General features: G+C 36.3%; 1 protein-coding gene across 1 annotated transcript in view; it reads right to left on the bottom strand.

Moving 5' to 3' along the window:
• Nucleotides 1-17637, bottom strand: part of LOC101157820 (sodium/hydrogen exchanger 9) — a 64134-nt gene extending 46497 nt beyond the window's left edge. Inside the window, exons 1-6 of the mRNA XM_023950088.1 lie at nucleotides 17446-17637; nucleotides 16653-16819; nucleotides 12871-12948; nucleotides 12653-12729; nucleotides 8029-8144; nucleotides 299-404 (exon numbers count right to left, since the gene is read on the bottom strand). Of these exons, the coding sequence (XP_023805856.1) occupies nucleotides 299-404; nucleotides 8029-8144; nucleotides 12653-12729; nucleotides 12871-12948; nucleotides 16653-16819; nucleotides 17446-17635 (734 nt within the window). The 5' untranslated portion in view covers nucleotides 17636-17637. The remainder of the gene's footprint in view (nucleotides 1-298; nucleotides 405-8028; nucleotides 8145-12652; nucleotides 12730-12870; nucleotides 12949-16652; nucleotides 16820-17445) is intronic.
• Nucleotides 17638-18498: the final 861 nt, after the last annotated feature.

Below are 18498 nucleotides of genomic sequence, written 5' to 3'. Positions count from 1 at the left end.
TTATGCTGGGAGTGTGTGGCTACTCTAGCAATGCATCTCTCAAGTGAAAAGCTTAATGAGATGCTGGCAGTGCTGGAGGCAACATACTTCTACAGTTCAGTGCAAAGTAGCCAAAGCATTCATGCTGTTTTACCCATCACACCTTTAGCTCAAAGCTGACAGTTTCTATTCAGCCAGCCTTCTCCCACACATCAGCCCCCATGATGCCAGCTGGAGAAGTCTGAGAACCCACACAATTAAACCGTGAAATATACTGCAGCCTAAAAGGCTTAGGAATACAAAAAAACAAGATACTCACTGTGTCAAGACAATGGCCACAGCATCATTAAGGACACTCTCGCCAAACAGCAGGGTGTGCAGATCCAAATCCACGCGCAGGTCTGACAGCAGGCCGAGGATGGAGACTTGGAAGGACAGAATGAGAGAAGTTGGTCTCCAGAAGGTAAGAAATGACTAGAAAGCAGCTCTGCTCATCCAACAGGCCGGGTTGCCTGGAACATGCATCACCTCTGCTATGACAAACAGCACGGACCGACGACAGCAGGACTACAGTGGAACAATGAAAGCTGACAGCAAATGTCAGGACTAATGCATCTGAAGAGAAACAAACCTGCTTATCCCCAGATAAAGAATTCACATGCGTAAGACAAGACAGGCGGATAATTATGGGGCGCAACGATAAACGGTGCTGCTGGTCGTCATTTGATTTTTCCTACTAATAAAATAAGATTGTTCTTTTTTATTTTAGTTGCCATGTAAAGACTGAATTAGACTAAATAAGATGCAAATATTTTTATCTGTAACTGTCAATAGCTTGAACATCACGGAGGTACGGTGGCCTGGAAGTCCAGCAACAAATCACTCAATGCAAAAATATAAAGATCAAAACGACACAAAAAAAACAAAAAATAAATACTAAAATACAAAATTACATTTTGTAAATGTTAATAAATATTTAAAAAATAACTAAACATAATTCCAAAAGAATGAAACAAAATATAAAGGAGACGAAAAATGTTAAAAACAAACTGAAAAAAGTAGGTAATTTAGGACATGACTGATTGGATGATGATGTTTGTTCACTTTTTCAACAGGAAGGTTTTTGGGATGGTGATATCTTCCAACAGAAGATATTTCTTTAAACCTCTGACCACACACACTGCTTGATGATTGTTCAATCGACCATTTACCACATTTGAGGCAAAACGTTTTTCTGCATGGTTTACTTTTTTTTCTTTCACTTTTACGTTTCTGGAATTTAGTTTCGATTTTATTTGATGTTTTTTTTTAACCATTGTTTTGCTTTTTTAATTGTCGTTGTGATCTTTATTATGTAATTTGATTTGTCCTACCGAGCCACCGTACATAAAACAGTAATGAAGACAACAGAAAAACTAAAGAAACTATTGATTTAATTTTCAAAACTTTGAGGCAATTCTTTTTTTTCTCATAAGAATTTTTTCCCCAAAGTTATCATTGAGATTGATTAATCTTTTAATGCAATACGTCAGTGATTATTTGTTAGGGAAAGACTGAGTGTCCGTTGGATTTGAGGAAAGATTGATTCTTACCTCAAAAAACAGGGACAGTTGAGGCACTGATGGGATCTCTTGGATGAGCTTTAGCCAGAAATCACAGTTCAAACTCAATAACAGCTGAGACAATAATTGCTTCTTTAAAATCAGCCTTGATCGATTTTTTCCCCCAGAATAAAGTGTAATTTATGGTGCAGGCTGAGCACTTAAAGCTTCAAGGCATCAAGATTTTTAAAACAGTTTTTATGGCAAATTTAGCTTTGTTATCTTGACAAAATATAGTTAATTATCAATATTTGTACAAAACTTGTCAGATGTCAAAATCATTCCTGGATTTTAAATTATAACCTCATCATGAAATTGAAATATAAAACAAGATATTCATTTCATTTTATGAAGAAAATGACTGGGGATCTGAGAATTCGTGAACACAAGAGAACAAAGAAGTGATGCAAAGTCATCATTTTTTGGCCCTAAGGCAGATCTGGCATTAAAGATGAGAATCTTTCAGTTGGGGAGTTGTTGAACACATACAAATGTGTTAAAAACCAAAGACATTGAAAAAGTTAATCATAAAACCAAGTTTTGCTTTAAAAAAAAAGAGGAGAAGAACTGTGTAAAACCCTTATTCACGGCACAAATCCACAATTATTTATATGCCCTTTAATATGTAGGCTCTTATTGACACTTTTAAATTCATAGTTTATCATTATTCTGTAATACTTTACTTAAAACCAGGTGGGATTTTTAGTCGAGTTTAACAGATCAAATGAAACTTGAATCTCAAATGTAATTAATATTAATATGTTGATATTTTTTTCCCAGTTGTATGGAACTATAAAACATGCACACAACTAAATGTTTGTTTAAATGTCCCAACATACAGTAACACTCAGTATATCTCGGTGGTAATACTTTCTGGTAGTCACAATGTTCTTTATATTAAAGCTGCTGGTGTTTCTGTAGCACAGCTTGGTGATTTCTGCAGAACATAAATCTGCATGTAGCTCGGGGCATTTAGGGAGTTTATATTGAAAGGAGATAACCACTAGGATTATGGGAATGTGATTACTCTGGCCACAGAAAGGTGGGGGCCAAAACTTTCAAAAGACTGAAGTCAAAGCTTTATGAAGGTAAAAGCTCAAGCTTTTGGGTTCAATTTCTCATGATGTATTTGAAATCCAATTATGTTTAAACAGTGTGGGTTTACCAGAAGCCACTTCCAGAGTTACACCTTGACACTCTGGCCTTCAGAACTGCCTTAATCCTGCCTTAATTGAGCCAAATATGTCCAAAGTTGAGGTGTGTGAGCAAACACCTCAACATAATATTCACGGCAACAAACCATTCTGTCACCACCAATGTGCCCAAGATGGAAAATGTTTCTTCCACCTGGAAAACTGAACTTTCATCAGGACAAATTCCACCAAAGGTCAAAGCAATCACCCGGACAGCTACCCTTGCAATTTATTTCCTCTAACAGGAACCAGACCAGAACAACCACCCCAGCACAAACCAAACTTTATCAGCAGATGAAAGCCATATGTCGCCTTTCTGACAATTGAAGATTCAACGCAAGAAGTTAAATCGTTTTAATAAGGCAAACATTTTGATGGTAGCAGCTTGTAGACGTTTATCCATTAACTCGTGAGGGTTTAATAAAAAGTTAAAGATTTTCTGTCATTGAAGGTTATTACCTTTGTCTTGATCTTTATCAGTCCGTTGATTTATGTTTTTAGCTTTAACAATACACTAAAAACATTTGCTTCAGGTCTGGATAAGTCAAAGAAACTGTCAAAAAGAACTTGATCCAAAAATCTAAGTTAAAAAAGTCTAATTCAGAGTACTTGATAGCACTGCTCCTATGTCAAGTGTTATGCTAGTTGCCTTATGGATTTCACCTTAATGTAACACAACTGTGGGCATGATGGAATCCCATGAATAAAACAACCACAATGTTTAAGATAATCTATAATTTGGGCTTAAATTCAATTAATTTAAAACTTCACAGGAAAAAGTCCAGTTTCAGCTACATGTGCTATCAATATCATCTAAAAGTATCAAAAAACTTTCACCTGTTATAATTGCTGAACAATGATTATATTTACTGTCTACCTACTGATTTGTTTGGGGGAAAAAAGCTGAAAAACAAGTGGCAAATCCATCTTTTTCCTTATTCTTGAAACACTATTTTGAAAGATATGCATATATTCTTAGGAAAACACAAACATCTAAACATTGGCAACCCATCAGAAAAAAGCAACTCTTTCCTAAAAGTTTAATAACTGATTGTTAATAAAGGTTAATCCAGAAACACTGTAGAGTTTCAAAATAAAATAAAATTGCTACAGTTGCTGTTTTGATAATAAAATAATTTGTGAAATTCAAAGCTCCTTCATTGATGCTTTCCTACAAGCTTTAGTCCGTAAATTCAGCAAGCCTGGACTTCTAAAAACCCCTTTTTTGATGCACTTACCTTAAAGCGCCTAACTGTTTTATAATAGAAATATTTCAGTTCTTTGTTTGTCGCAGATAAAAAACAGGTTTCATGGACGATATGACTTCTCAGTACAAAGGTTGGAATGTTATTATTTTCAAAGGTTCACAAATGCTAATTGCTCTCAATTTGTTTTTTATGAAACTCTAAACATGGTTTCCTGTGAAAACAGTGAACTCAAATATGCAGCTACTTTATATTTTATATCTCGGTGGTAATACTTTCTGGTAGTCACAATTTTCATGATTGAATGTCATGCAACTAAAATGTCCTGTTCCTTCATATCCTTCATACATTATTAAACAGCTCTTTTCGTTGAAGGCTGTAAGCACTCATCAGTTAAATTTGATATATATAGCTAATGTTTCCCTGTTATATTGGGATCCCAGGGTTGCTGGAGCCTATCCTAGCTATTGTTTGTGTGTGGGTATGTTGCAGTGCAATTTTGGACCTAATTTTATACATTTTTTCCCCACCAAAATTAGAGCTAATTAACCCAGTTTAGCATTGTGTATTTGCAGCATTTACATAACATCATGCAAGTAAATCCACTAAAAAGGTTATTGATTTTATCCACTTATTTTTTATTTACTTTTACAATTAATTTCAGAGAAATAAAGAGAAAAATATACAAACCCTACAAACTTGTTAACGTTAGGTTTGACTTTTTTCAGGAGTCAAATAGCATTAATCTGATGATCTGGATTTCAAACATTTGTCAGTACAGCTTTTTTTTTTTTTTTTTTCTTTAATGAAACACCTTTTTACAGATTTGTACTGACAGCTGCACTTCTCAGAAAAACATATTGGCGAGATCAAAAATTGTGAATGTCATGTGAAAGTGCTTTGCGCCACAGGATGGACAAAGTGTCGACATTGAGTGACAGGAAGAATACCAACTCAGACAAGTCACTGACATGCCTGTCAGCGCCACACTTTCCGGCTTCACAAGTGTTTCCTGTGAGATATCTGCTTTCATATTGTTGTGCCATGTTGAGGAATACTAATAATTAACCTCACTGGCCCCATGTTCTGTGACATTTAGTAAATTGGTGAACGTGTACACATCTAAAAGATGATGAAACAAAATCTAGATTGGAATATAATATTTTACTAATAAATGAACAGAAATAAACACGCGCCATAAAATCTCAAATCAAATCAAATCAAAGGACTTAGAATAAAAACTTTGTGTTATTATTATTATTTTCTATTCTTCTTCTTTGTGGTATTATAATGTTATGTCTGCTGAAGAAATTATCCAAAAAAAAATTCTATCAAGATATAAGCAATGAATGACTTTTCTTTTCTCCATGTAATATAGTAGTTCAGAAATGGGCAAAACAGACAGACCATAAAAAAACAAGAGTTCCTGAGAGATCCGACTGATCTGCTTCTCTGGTCTTTGACAGGTTTAAAGCTCTTCCTGGTTGGGGAAAACCTTCATCCAGACTAGGGTGAGTTAGGCCCCGCAGTCAGGATTTTTCCGGCTCCCTGCTCCCAGAATGCCTGGCTCACACAACAACAACAAGGGGAAAAAAAAAATGAAAGTACTCACCCTCTCCCCTTGCATAAGGGGTGAGGGTTGGCTGTGTTGTCATGGCAACCCCATCCTACAGCTGTCAAGAGCTCATCAGTTTCCACAGCAACACCATAAAGCGCAGACAATAGACAATTATTTCAGACATAACACAATTGAGAGGGTCGAACAGACGCCTTATTAGGTCAAATTCTGCCGCAGAAGTTCATCCGAGACAAAACTCACCAGCATTTTTTTACATTGTTATCATTAAGAATAAGTCATTAAGCCACATCAAATTAGCTGTTTATTTTGTCATTTCCTGTATACATGTAACTTTTACTGTTACTGTATTTGTAAAAAGAAATACAATCTAGAAAATGTGACATTTGTTTATTTACTTTTACTAAAATCTAAAGAATTCTAAGAAAGGTGTTGCATTCATGAAAAATAAATGGAAGAATAGTTTTTCACACTTTTAAATGAAACATTTCATATCCATTGCCCTTGATGTTGTATAACTGAGCAATAAAAGCGTATTCAACCTGCTTTTAATGTTCTCAGCATTGTGTTAATCTATTAACAAAAAAACAAAACAAAAAAAACAACATATTGGACCCAAACTCTTCTCAGCTTCTCTGTAGTGCTGTTAATCAGCTCAGAATAGAACCCAGCTATATCTGGAACTTTTGACATATTGACTTAATTAAACCAAATCCCCAACCAGCTCGAAAATCACCGTCGGCAGAGTCGAATAAAATTAGAAGCATTTATTGTTGTGAAGCACCATAAGGTGGCATCTATGTGGATTTCCACACCAAAATTGATTTTATGAGTGAGTAACATGAAGTCAGATACACAAAACATCTTCTTTGGTGCATTTTAATGTGTGTCTTTTACAGCCGTTATTGTTTTCCTACAAGTTTTGAATGGAGAACACTTTGTACTGTTTTCAATCCCCAACTTAAACAACACAATATAGTTTAGTTCAAATTAGAAGCTTTGAGTAAATATAAACACCCAGAAGAATACTACATTCTTCCAACGCCCTTCGTGTACAATTTGCAACTCTTATAACAATAAATCAAGCAAAGACAATATATAAAAACATATTAGGAGTGTCTTCAAGATTCCAGAAATAAAATATGTACTTGAATTCTAAAAGACAAAAGACAGTACGCCTTTGGTTTTAAAGACAGATTTGAATCTCCAGGCTCACTTTTCTTGCTGCAGAAGGAATTTAGTTCAACATGCCTTTGTGGTTGTACTGTGTCATGAATAATTTGCACATCTCCACATCTCAAAAGCTAGTAATGTGCTTTAAATGACAACTATCCCAAACTACTGCAGTCCATTCTGCTTTTATATGGGCCTTTCCTGTAGAAATGTTTGTTTTTACCCTCCTTACTACCAGTGAAAAAATACTTTGTCCGGGTATTTTTTTTTCCAATCCACCAAAAACTACAATAGAGCCCCACCACTTCATATTTGGTATCATCAAAATGCTCCAAATGTCCTCTGTAGATACCAAAAGGAGCTAATTCAGAAGTATGCAGTGGTTGGGAGGTATTTAGGTTTAGAAATGTCCTCTGCAGAGATTGCTGGCAGTCGGTCCAACACAGACATGTTTAAAAACCAAAACATGTATGGCCCTTTTACTATCTTTTACTAAAAAGTCATTTCACATTTAGACAAAGTCAGCAATATGATCGCACTAGCAAATGAGTCTTTGCTGTCAGTTCAGTGTCTGCTGGAGGACTGCTTCCCAGTGAATTAAAGGGAAAAAGAAGGAGCAAAATTTTTTTTAAATTACCCTCTTTTATAGCTGGTGCTATATTTGGACAGAGAGATACAGAGACAGCCTACGGGTCTTTGGTTCACGGGCTTTCAATGTACTGTATTTTGAGGCTAATCAAAGTGACGAGCGCACTGGGGTTGGCAGGGATGAGCACAGCTCTGAATGGCAAAATAGCATCACTCAATGTGACAACTTAAACCATATCTGCAGCCGCTCTTTGACACCAACTGAGATCAGGTACCTTTTGGCATAAATAATTAACTGGTAGGGAAGGGATGACATTCACATTGAGACAGAGGCGCGTCATCACAGAATGCCACATGACAAATCCTCTTGACTACTTTTGAGGAACACAGATTTGTCTGTTCCAGACCACACAAAAAATCTGGATGAGATCAAAAGCAAAGCAAAAGATTTCTCATGAGACTGCAGATCCTTTTTTTCTGACAAATTGAGCATTTTCGGCTTTTCTGTTCTGTAAAATCAGGTTCAGGAAGGATCATTTTAGGATACATATTGCTAAATTAATTAACAGTTAATTAGATGAATATTCAGAGATTCTTGTAATAAACGAAGCTGTTCAAGTGCTCAAAGCTCCTTAGCATTTTTCATCCTTTTAGTATTTCCTGCACAACAATTTAGAGGTTATCATACAAGTTAGAGTGAAAAAGTCAAATACCGGGGTCTGTGGCTGAGGTGATTGCACCAAATAGAAGGCAGTCAATGAGGACGTAATCTCCATCTGCTGCTTGGCCCAACAGCACCATCAGCCTGGTGAAGCCGTACATGCAGACCCTGGGATGCACAACACAGAGACAATGCAGTCATAAAGAGCAGCAGGCCCATCAGTCATCCTTCTAATAACTACCAGGTTTCCTGCACAGCAGGCAGGGTAATGGGGCCCGAAGCTACCAGCAGGTATGATGACCCTTTCCTGCGCTGCAGCTACACACCACAAATGGACAGAACAAGGTTCCACTTATTCTAATATTTATGTGGGTTGATGTAAGACCCTCACCACCAGTGCAGTATTAAATCTGGAGAAATGTGCTTACATGCTCAGACATGCAGCAAATTTGAATTTACACTATTATGCAGGCTTGCCTATTAAAGGCTCATTGGAATTCTTGATGTATTTTGAACACAATTACAAAAGCTTTCTTGGAACTGAAGGTCATTGAGTTAGAAAATCTTTTGATATAAACTCTGGAGGATGATCCTAAAGTAAAATTTGAAGTCAAAGCATCCCAGAGCAATCCATCGTGATGCTTTCCTTGTAACAGTACAACTTTTAAAACGTCTCTTCCTGCAATCGGCTCTGCAATCTAACTATTGAGTGAAAACTGCTGTATGCTAAGCAGTGATCTAGTTGGCAATGACAAAACCCATAATAATCGACAGGCTAATATATCCTCTGGGAAACCCTTTTTTTTTTCCAATAGTGTTTCCCAGTTACCATGGTGACAGCACACAACCTGTCCCTATAACCGGGATTTAAAAGACTATCTTCAGGTCGAGCGACTAAGCTGCCTTATTCATGAATCTTAAAGGGAGATCTGAGGTTAGAGTGCGTATGTGTTTGTGTGCATGCATGTGTGTCTGTGTGACATATATGGTAAGGCTGAATGACTCAGGCTGACACAGACTGAAAAACAATGGGGTTTAAGTTCTCATCACCCTCCTGGCACCATCTTTTTTCCTGTTTGAACAAAATGCCCCAGTTGTAGGTTTAAAATGACGTTTCTTTTAATACTTGTGTTATATGATGTTGCATCACCATGGCAACATATAAATATATCAACATTAAAGTCTAAAAAATAAAAAAGAAGTCCAAGAGGACCTGGCTGTAGATTTCAACGACCAGAACCGGAATTCCCTACCTTTTTTCTCAAAAAAAAAAAAAAAAAAAAAAAAAAAACCCTACTCAACTCAACTTTATTTATAAAGCACTTTAAACAGAACAAGGTTCACCAAAGTGCTGAACAACACAAAAATTAATAAAAGCACATGAAAATATAAAGCATAAAACACATAAAATAGGTCCGGATTCCAACTCAGTTAAAAGCCAAAGTGAAAAAATATGTTTTAAGAGCAGATTTAAAAATACTAAGTGAGTCTATCTGTCTGAGGTACAGGGGCAATTCGTTCCAGATTTTTGGTCCGAAGACCGAGAAGGCTCGGTCACCTCTCAGTTTTCTCCTGGTCTTCGAGACGACCAGCTGTGTCTGATTTGTTGACCTAAGGGAGCGGGGGGAGTGTACACCTGAATCAGGTCAGACAGATATTTTGGAGCGAGTCCATGGAGACTTTTAAAAACAAATAGGAGAATTTTAAAATCAATGCGTAAGCGAACTGGGAGCCAATGAAGAGATGCTAAAATGGGAGTGATATGTTCTTGTTTCCGTGTACCAGTTAGAAGACGGGCAGCAGCATTTTGGACTAACTGCAAACGAGCAAGTAATTTCTGGGAAAGCCCAACATAGAGAGCATTACAGTAGTCCAAACGTGTTGAAATAAAAGCATGGATTAAAATCTCAAAGTCATGGCGAGAGAGGAGAGGTTTAACCCTAGTTTAACTGGTGATCCTAACAGTTAGCGTTTTTTTTTTTCTTTTTTCATTTTAAGCTTTAATAAAGTAAATTAAGTAAGTAAGCTTTAATAAAAGTTCATTTTAGAATTCTGGTTAGATTTATGGTTAGGGCTATGGTTAGGGTAAGTTGTATGTTTTTCGGTTCTGGCTAATGATGTTAGGGGCTGTCTTGTCTGCAACCAGGTCCCTCTTATAAAGTCAGAAAATGATTATAAAATTCTTATTAACCAACACTATGCTTTAATGCATTATCTCAGTAGTTCAAATACTTTAACATAGCAAGAGTCATAACTAGAAAAAGAATTAAAACTTCCAATGTACAACAAAGACTCATCAGCAAAAGGTTTACTTATAAACCCTTGTGCAGCCTAGTTTTAGTCAGATCTCATCTTGAATCACAGTATTGGATAAATATTTACAAACATACACATTTACCAAGTATGGATGCAGCAGCTAAAATGCTGCATCCATCCAAACTTTTTTCTATTTGCTAGGGATTCATCATACCCTTCCACCTCCAAATAATCAAATTCCGCTCTAAGACAGTGTTTACAACTACTGCAAGCAAGCTCCTTCAGTAGAAATACACATTATAAAAGTGGTTTCTTATTATCATAATTCTTACTGACTGTAATTGAGGTCAGATTGTGAGATTATGAACCACTGAAACAGAATTATGGGTTCCTCATTTGTTTTGCAAAAATCTAACCTTCAGGTGTACACATTGATAAACGTGCATCCTTGTAGATGTTACATGTTTAGGGTATATCATTTCCATGCTTCTTTATCCTTAGTCAAATCAGTCTTCTGCACAAAGTTTTGCCTCTAAGCAAATCAGTGGTGTTTAGCAGAGTCCTGCCTGTTCTGTGAAATCATCAAATCAGAAAACACCAAGAAAGTTGTTTAGTCATTCAAGGCTGTGGCTGAGGTTCCATGCCAGCACAGATATTGCAAGTCAAGGAGCTGCAAATCTTAGAGGCACTCTGGAGGGACATTTACAATAAATCTGCATGAGAAGACAATTTCCTTTAAAGGCAGACAGTGCCACCTGGTGTCGTTTGGGTGGAACAACAACAGCTCCACAAGCAGAACATGTGTTATTGAAGATAAAACAGTGATAAGGCAGACGTGTCTCGGGTTCCTCACATGCTTTGAAACGGTCACTGGCTTGGCACTAATTAAAGTGATTTGTTGCACCTGTGCTGCTCCTGCCATTAAAGGGAAAAACAGAAACAGCTGTGGAAATGTTGCTAACAGGAAAAAACAGGACAAGAGGGAAAACTGCTAACTACACACACGACGTGAGTCATTACAGTCTCTGCTTTTCTGCAAAGCTCTCTAATATGACAAAAAAATAAAAAGTACTTTGTTGTAAAGCAGCTGCAACCTGGTTGTAGAGATCAGATGCATTTTCTGTAACTCTCTTGTTAGGTTTACTTATAAATCACACAAAAACCACTGTATACATTTGTATGGTAATCATTTCCATACAATAATTTCAAAACACTTTTTTGGAGGAGGTTACATCATTGACAGCGAGTTTAGGTGTGTTTCAGCGGTCCATCACATCCTGATTCCAGACATTTTTTTTCTCGATAGAACTCCTGTTTGAGTACAAACTGTTACGATTTAAGATTGAAAAACTATTTTCTCAGCTGAGGTTTAGACCATTCAGTCTCATTTTTAAACTTTTATCATATGTTGAGTTACAATCAGACGTGGATTATATCTATTACACAAGTCTAGCCACAAAACCTAATAGAGCGCTATTTATGTTCAGATAGTCCAGAATAGCTTAAATAAAAGTTTACAAAATAAAAGCAATCTGAGTCAGTTGATTAAAAAAAAGCCATAATTGGTTTTCTCATGTTTGTTTTATACAGAAAGTTTCTGCACCATGTATATATAATAATAATGGATTGGGTTTATCTGTGGTTTTCTAAACGCTCAAAGCGCTTTCACTGTGACCATTATTCATTCATTCCTCATTCATGCTTGGTGATGCTGAGCTGCTGATGTAGCCACAGCTGCCCTGGGGCAGGCTGACGGGGGCGTGGCAGCCTGCGGCCCCTCTGACCATCACTGAGACTTTCACATGCATTCACACACCAGTGCAGCCACACTGGAGGCAGGGAGGGTGAAGTGTCTTGCCCAAGGACACAATAACAGTTGACTGGTGGGAGCGGGGATGGAGCCGCCGACCCTTCGATCATTGGACGACCTGCTCAACCGCCTAAACTACTGCTGCCCACAAATAAGGCAATCTTGAATAGTCTGTATTGGGTTCTCACATCCTACATTTTATTCAGAACAGGATTTTTTGCAACTAATCTGATAAGAAAAGACATGGAGCAAGATACAAGGCTATTAGGAAAAAAAGTTTATGATTTTAGCAATGGTTTTAAACATAAAAAGTCTTAAAAAAGGCAGTTTAACAAGCTGGAATTCAGAACAATCACACCACAAATCAGTTTTATCAAGACTTTGTTTTGTAATAGTACAATGGTGTCTTGTGTTTTTGGATATGGCTGAGGTCTATAGGAAAAATTTAAAAATAGAAAACCTAAACAGTGAGTATATTAGTAATGTCTTATACAGGCAGTTATGTCTTCAATAAATAAATAAAAATGACAAAAAGGGAAATTCCCCTGTAATACGACAAAGCAGTTTTCCTGTATAACTGCTTTGTGGGTGAATACGCTAAGAGACTTACCCAATGCACAAACAGCTGATCAAAGTACCAAAGAAGGCGAAGGTCAGCACAGATCCAAGGTTTGCAATAAATCGTTTCTAAAATATCGATTGAAAGTATCAGTTAGAAAAAGACCGGAAACAAGCAGAAATGTTAGATTGGCATTTTTCACTCTACAGAAAAAGTGTTTGGGTTCTGTTTTCCGGCGTTTAGGATGTCTCTCGGGACAGCAGCCTCACCTGATCCAGGGTGTAAGCTCCATAGAAGATGATGGGTGGCAGGAACACATTGAAAAGCACATCCAGATTAAAGGTCCCCTGTAAAAGACAGAGCTGGTGTGTTAGCCACTGACAGGGGGAGCAGGAGGATCCGGTCAGGACTGACTAACAGAGATTACACACACATTATTCAAGGCAGAAGCCCTGTTTCTGCATAAATGTGGTTTCCTTCAAATCCCAATGTGACAATAACCCAACGTATTAAAAGAAAAGAAAAAGAAAGACGGAAGATTTGAATAAGAATACGCCAGAAAGTGGTAGACAGCTGGTGCTTTAATAAAACACAGCAATAATCAAAAACTGTCAAATGTGGCATTTGGTTGCCTTAAAAGCACTGCTTAGTGCTTCATAATGTTGTAAAAGTACCCAATTGTTTCCAGACCTAGACTACAGCTGATTAAAGCAAAGCATCACGGTGAGAAGCATCGCCGATTATCATCAATTTAATAGCTTGTAGCTCACGAAGAAAAAAGCAATTACTGCTACTGTAATTCACAAGAAAAGCCCACCCTTGCTACCACCCAAACTGTAGCCAGAGAGCATGCCATCCTTGTACACTCTGTTCTCTTTGTGTCTGTTTCTCATCCTTATCAATCTGACGCAAAGCAAGCCACTCAGAATGGTAGCCTTTCATGCCTTTCAACCTTGAAGCCTTTTCATGTGTGCTGAGGTGCATTCTTCAGATCAAAAGGCTGTGATAATTAATTCAGATCAAAATAATGTAGTATTTTCTTTTTTTTTTTTCATGTTTCCACCATCCCCAAAAGTTCATGTCATCTCTACATTTGGGTCTAAAGAACCAAATGTAGAGATGACATCCTCCACCACAAACTAAACAGAATGCATAGTTAGATAAATGGAATCCAAACAAACATGGATTTGAGTGAGCATTTACCAGAATGCATGGGAACTATGAGAAATTGCACTTTATAAATTACCATTTCATTTCAATGCTGGAGAGCCACCATGCTCGCCCAATAATTTACCCATGAAGTGGTTGCTAAGCCAACAAATTACTTGCTTTTTTTTTTTAAGCTTCCATAAACCAGCTCATAATAAAAGTATGTATTTGTGGCCGCAATTATCCAAACAGCACAATGTCCGTGCATTTCTTTCAGTCTATGCGAGTTAGGTCTGATAAACAGAAAACTGCATGACAGAGACTAATTGAGTCGATAGAGTCAATAAATAATGCATATGCTGGCGGTTTTCCTTCTAAGAGCGACCTGCAGCACATCTTCAACGATGGAGGTGTGTTGTAAGCACTAACTGCTTCTTCAGTTGAGCAGCACTAGATTTAATCAGACCACAAACTTTAATGCTGCACTCCCAGGGGGCACATAATGGACTCAGCGATGCAGGGAAATTCTTATCTCTCCCTGCAAGGTCCCCATATGTATCCGGCTTAATGGTTTGGAAGCTTCACACAGCCCGACTAGTGTAATGGCCTTTGTAGCAGCCTATGCTGGTTTGCTAATGAGACCCCAGCATCCTTAAAAGGTCAGAGTCCAAAGCATTAATGAAGAGTTACAATCAAACCAGAAGATTTGCAGGTTTTTTATTTCTTTGGTTGAATATCCCTTTAGGGGGAGACATTTTTTTTTTTTTCCAATTGGACTCTTTTCCCATTTTCTCATTTCTTTAAAAGGTTTCATGGCTAAAGAAATAATATGGGTCACATTTTGTTTTCTTTGATATGAAAACCTCTTTGATCAAAACACCAACAGACAAATGAAGCTGGAAAACAGAACAGACTCTCAATTAAGATTCTTTTTTTTAGTGTTAAGCTGCTGAAAGATCTCTCAAAAATATGAAGCTGTGTGCTGTCACATATACATTATGTATTACATCAGTCTTTTAAATGCACTCAAACCCATGGGTTTCTTCCCAGAAAAATACTTTTCCTTAAAGGAACTCTAGTCACAGCATTTGCTGAAAAGGCATGATTTTTTTTTAATTTATCATTAGTTTCTTCATAAATTGTGCAAATTTTACCAAAGGTTTTCAAAAATCACGTGCTTTGTTTGATATATTGTGCTAATTTTAACAAAAGTAAGCAAAATCTCTGTGGTTTGTTTGATATATTGTGTTAATTTTACCAAAAGTATACAAAAACTATGTGTTTTGGTTGATAATTTGAGCTTAATTTTACCAAAAGTAAGCAAAAACCATGTGGTTTGTCTGATATATTGTGCTAATTTTACCAAAAGCGTGTTCTGTTTTTTCATAATATTTTGGGCTATTTTTAGCAAAAGTAAGCAAAAACTACCTATCTGGTTGATATACAGTGCTAATTTTACAAAACGAATATCAAAACTATGTGTTTGGGTTGATATTTGAACTAATTGTTACCAAAAGCATTAAAAAAACAGTGTTTTGGTTGCTATATTGTGCTAATTTGACCAAAAGATAGAAACAAGTATGTGTTTTATGTAGATAAGTATATCTCCATTGGTTGAGACAGCTTTTTGTCAAATAATTTCAGCAGTGCAAAGCTCTCCAACATTTTCTTTAAAAATGTAATTGTGGATGTACAGTTTAATGAGACAAACAGAAATTTTTGATCACTTATCAGGATTTTTATTTTCCTGATGACGCCGCTTCATTCATGTCTCGTCTGCCTCACTCGATCTATCTTAATACACCTTTGAAATGAAGGCTACATCTGCCTGAAAACCTCTCTTCTTCTCCTTAATATCACTCTAATGTGTGTAAGATTAGATTGCGCTCTTCCTCTTTTTCCTCTGTTGTACCATTTCCCTTTTTTTTTTTAATAAAAAAGTCATCATCATAATGACCACAAAAACCAACAACTAAGAATGGTTAGAGGATAAATGAGATTTAGCTGCTAAAAAAGCCCCCGATGGTTTCCTTATAATTGTTTCTGCTGCAGAGTTTAATATGCATCTCTTTTAAACGGCGTTAGTAGGAGCGGTTGTTTTTGACGATTCCTAAATGCTGCTCTTTGATGGGCCTCATCCACTGCCTTGCATTTTTGTGGTCTTTTTTCATTTTTGGTTAAAAAAAAAACAAGTAAAAAGTGCTGAGAACTGCGCTGAAAATGCAGAAAGATTGCAGTACAAGGTTAAAAAAAGACAAAAATTCTGAATAAAACAGTAGGAAATTGAGGATTTAATAAAATCGCATGATGGTTTGGCAGCAAATAGTGTAGAGAAGCTGAGATTACACTAATAAATCATGAAAATGTAAAGGAATACAAAGCTAAATGTGTTCTAAAGATGTTCTTTAAATGCTTAAAATGTTGTAAATGACGAACTTGTTAAGATTAATAATGAGTTTTTAATTTGATGTCCTCATGCATAGACCACAATTTTTAATCAGAAAATGGTTAAAAACTTGACTGTGTCAATGTAAATCCAGAGGACTTGTCTTTAAAGATGTTGTACCATAAAAAGTACCAAATATTTATTAAATTGTTAAAAAGTTAATGAATATTTTTTTGGTGAAGGTTTCTTAAAGTTCTTGATTCTTAAAACAACAATGTTTTTATAAGATTTTAAGCATTTCCCATTCAATTATAATAACCATAAATTCATTCATTCATTCATTCATTCATTCATTCATTCATTCATTCATTCATTCATTTTCAAGTGGCCAGAGCCTATCCCGGCCACTTGTGGGTGTATAACCATAAAACAGCTTAATATTTCAAAAAGCATAAAACAACTAAAAGTCCAAGCAGGAATCTCCTGTACATCTTCATCTTCGACTGCCATAGTTACCATCTGAGAGGTTGAGTCCAGTGGGCTGGACCAGTGCCCTTGTGATGAGATGTTGACCATGACAAAGGGTGGAGTGGCGTTCAGATCAGTACATGTGCATGTATGGTTTTTGATGCCCTGAGCTCCATCAAACTGTAAATACCTCACAGCTACACCTAAAAGCATACCTGCAGAAGTAAAAAAAAAAAAAAATAATCACAAGATGGGATGCTTTTAGTACATAAAACCATTCAAATTAAGGATGTAACAACTAATCGACTTAATTGAATAATGGATTTATATTCCTACGATCCAACCAGATCTATCTGAGGCAAGTTGTTAATCAGATTAACCTATACCACTATAAAATTATATCATAACAATTTTAATACTTTTTTGTTTGTATTGTACACATTTACTTTACACGTCATTATCTTGCACGAATTACAAGGAATCTGGAAAACTTCATCTAATACCACTGTTTAGTACCCCGGTATCGAATCATTATTTAAATGAAATGTAAATTAGAATACAAAAAAAGGAATACTGATATACATAAAAGATTTGTGGCAACCTTTTCTGGAGCTCCTGCATAAAGGCCATAAACAGTAAATAATTCAAATCACTTTCTAACTTAAACTTCTGGCGCAGAAGTTTCAACTGTAAATTTGAATACCACTTACATATTACAATTCAGTTTGTATTCTGGTAAAAAACAACACATTTTGTTCAACGATGAGTTCAGGAAGTGTTCTGAAACTTCCGTGGTGTGAACTCTGTCCGTAAATGAGCCTGGGTTACTTCACTTACTCACCATAAAACATAGCACCTCCAGTTTCATTCACGAGCCTGTACTTGAACTGTTTTAACTTCCACACACTGAGGATGGTTATTAGTGCTAAACTAATTGCAGCGAGGACCAGCAAGGAAGCATTTTCCTGCCTGAAAGTGTCAGTCCCCATCACTTCAATGACTTGCTGGAAACTTTGCGCCACAAGAAACATCCGCATCAGCAGAGCAGAGAAATTTGTGTTGCCTTCAAGGACACTTGGATACTTCTGTGTCCTATTTGCAAGTAGAACGTTTTTTGTTCTTGTTCGTCTTTTTTTTTTCAGAAAGCGAACAGGTCTATATAAAAAGGGAATCAAAATAAATATTTTTTGTAAACAAACTCGTGCTCAATGCACGTTAATGAAAAATATTAGACTGAAACACAAAAAACACAACAGGTGATGATTTTAAACAGGGTCTCCAATTATAAAAAATAAAAACAGACAGATTGGCTTACTATTGTACCATAAATTTTTATTGTAACATAAATTATACACTTCTGCTTTTTTAACGATTCTTTTTAAACCTTCAACATTGATTAGACCACGAAGTGGGTGTCATTCCCTAGGTGTCCGGTTGGTGGCGCGATGTACAAACTAATACACGAACAGCCCCACTCACAAAACCTCTGTCTTATTTCCAAGTTAATCTGTAAGACTTGGTGATTAGGTAATAATTAGTTTTAAGCCTATTTGGCTTATCAATTGTTTGCGCTAATTTGTTTGAATTGCTATGAGAAATAACTATGAGAGAGATTTTTGGAATAAAAATGTACTTTGTGGTTGACGTGAGGGGCTTAAAGCAGCAGGGGAAACGTTAAGTAATGCTCCCAGATAAAGCCCAATAGCAGTAGTAGTAGTAGTAGTTGTAGTAGGAGCAATAGTAATAGTAGTCAAATACATTTTTTTATTTCTCTTTTTTTACATTACTTTTTGACTAATCGAATTATCTCTAATTTATACAATATTAAGTTTTTTAAATCGTCGAAACGAACAAAAAAAATGAAACAAAACATGAACGTGGTCAAACTTTCCAC

The sequence above is a fragment of the Oryzias latipes genome, chromosome 20 (assembly GCF_002234675.1).
Source record: "Oryzias latipes chromosome 20, ASM223467v1".
Lineage (NCBI taxonomy): Eukaryota > Metazoa > Chordata > Actinopteri > Beloniformes > Adrianichthyidae > Oryzias > Oryzias latipes.
The sequence above is the reverse complement of the archived record's forward strand: the minus strand, read 5'-3'. Positions and strand labels throughout refer to the sequence as shown.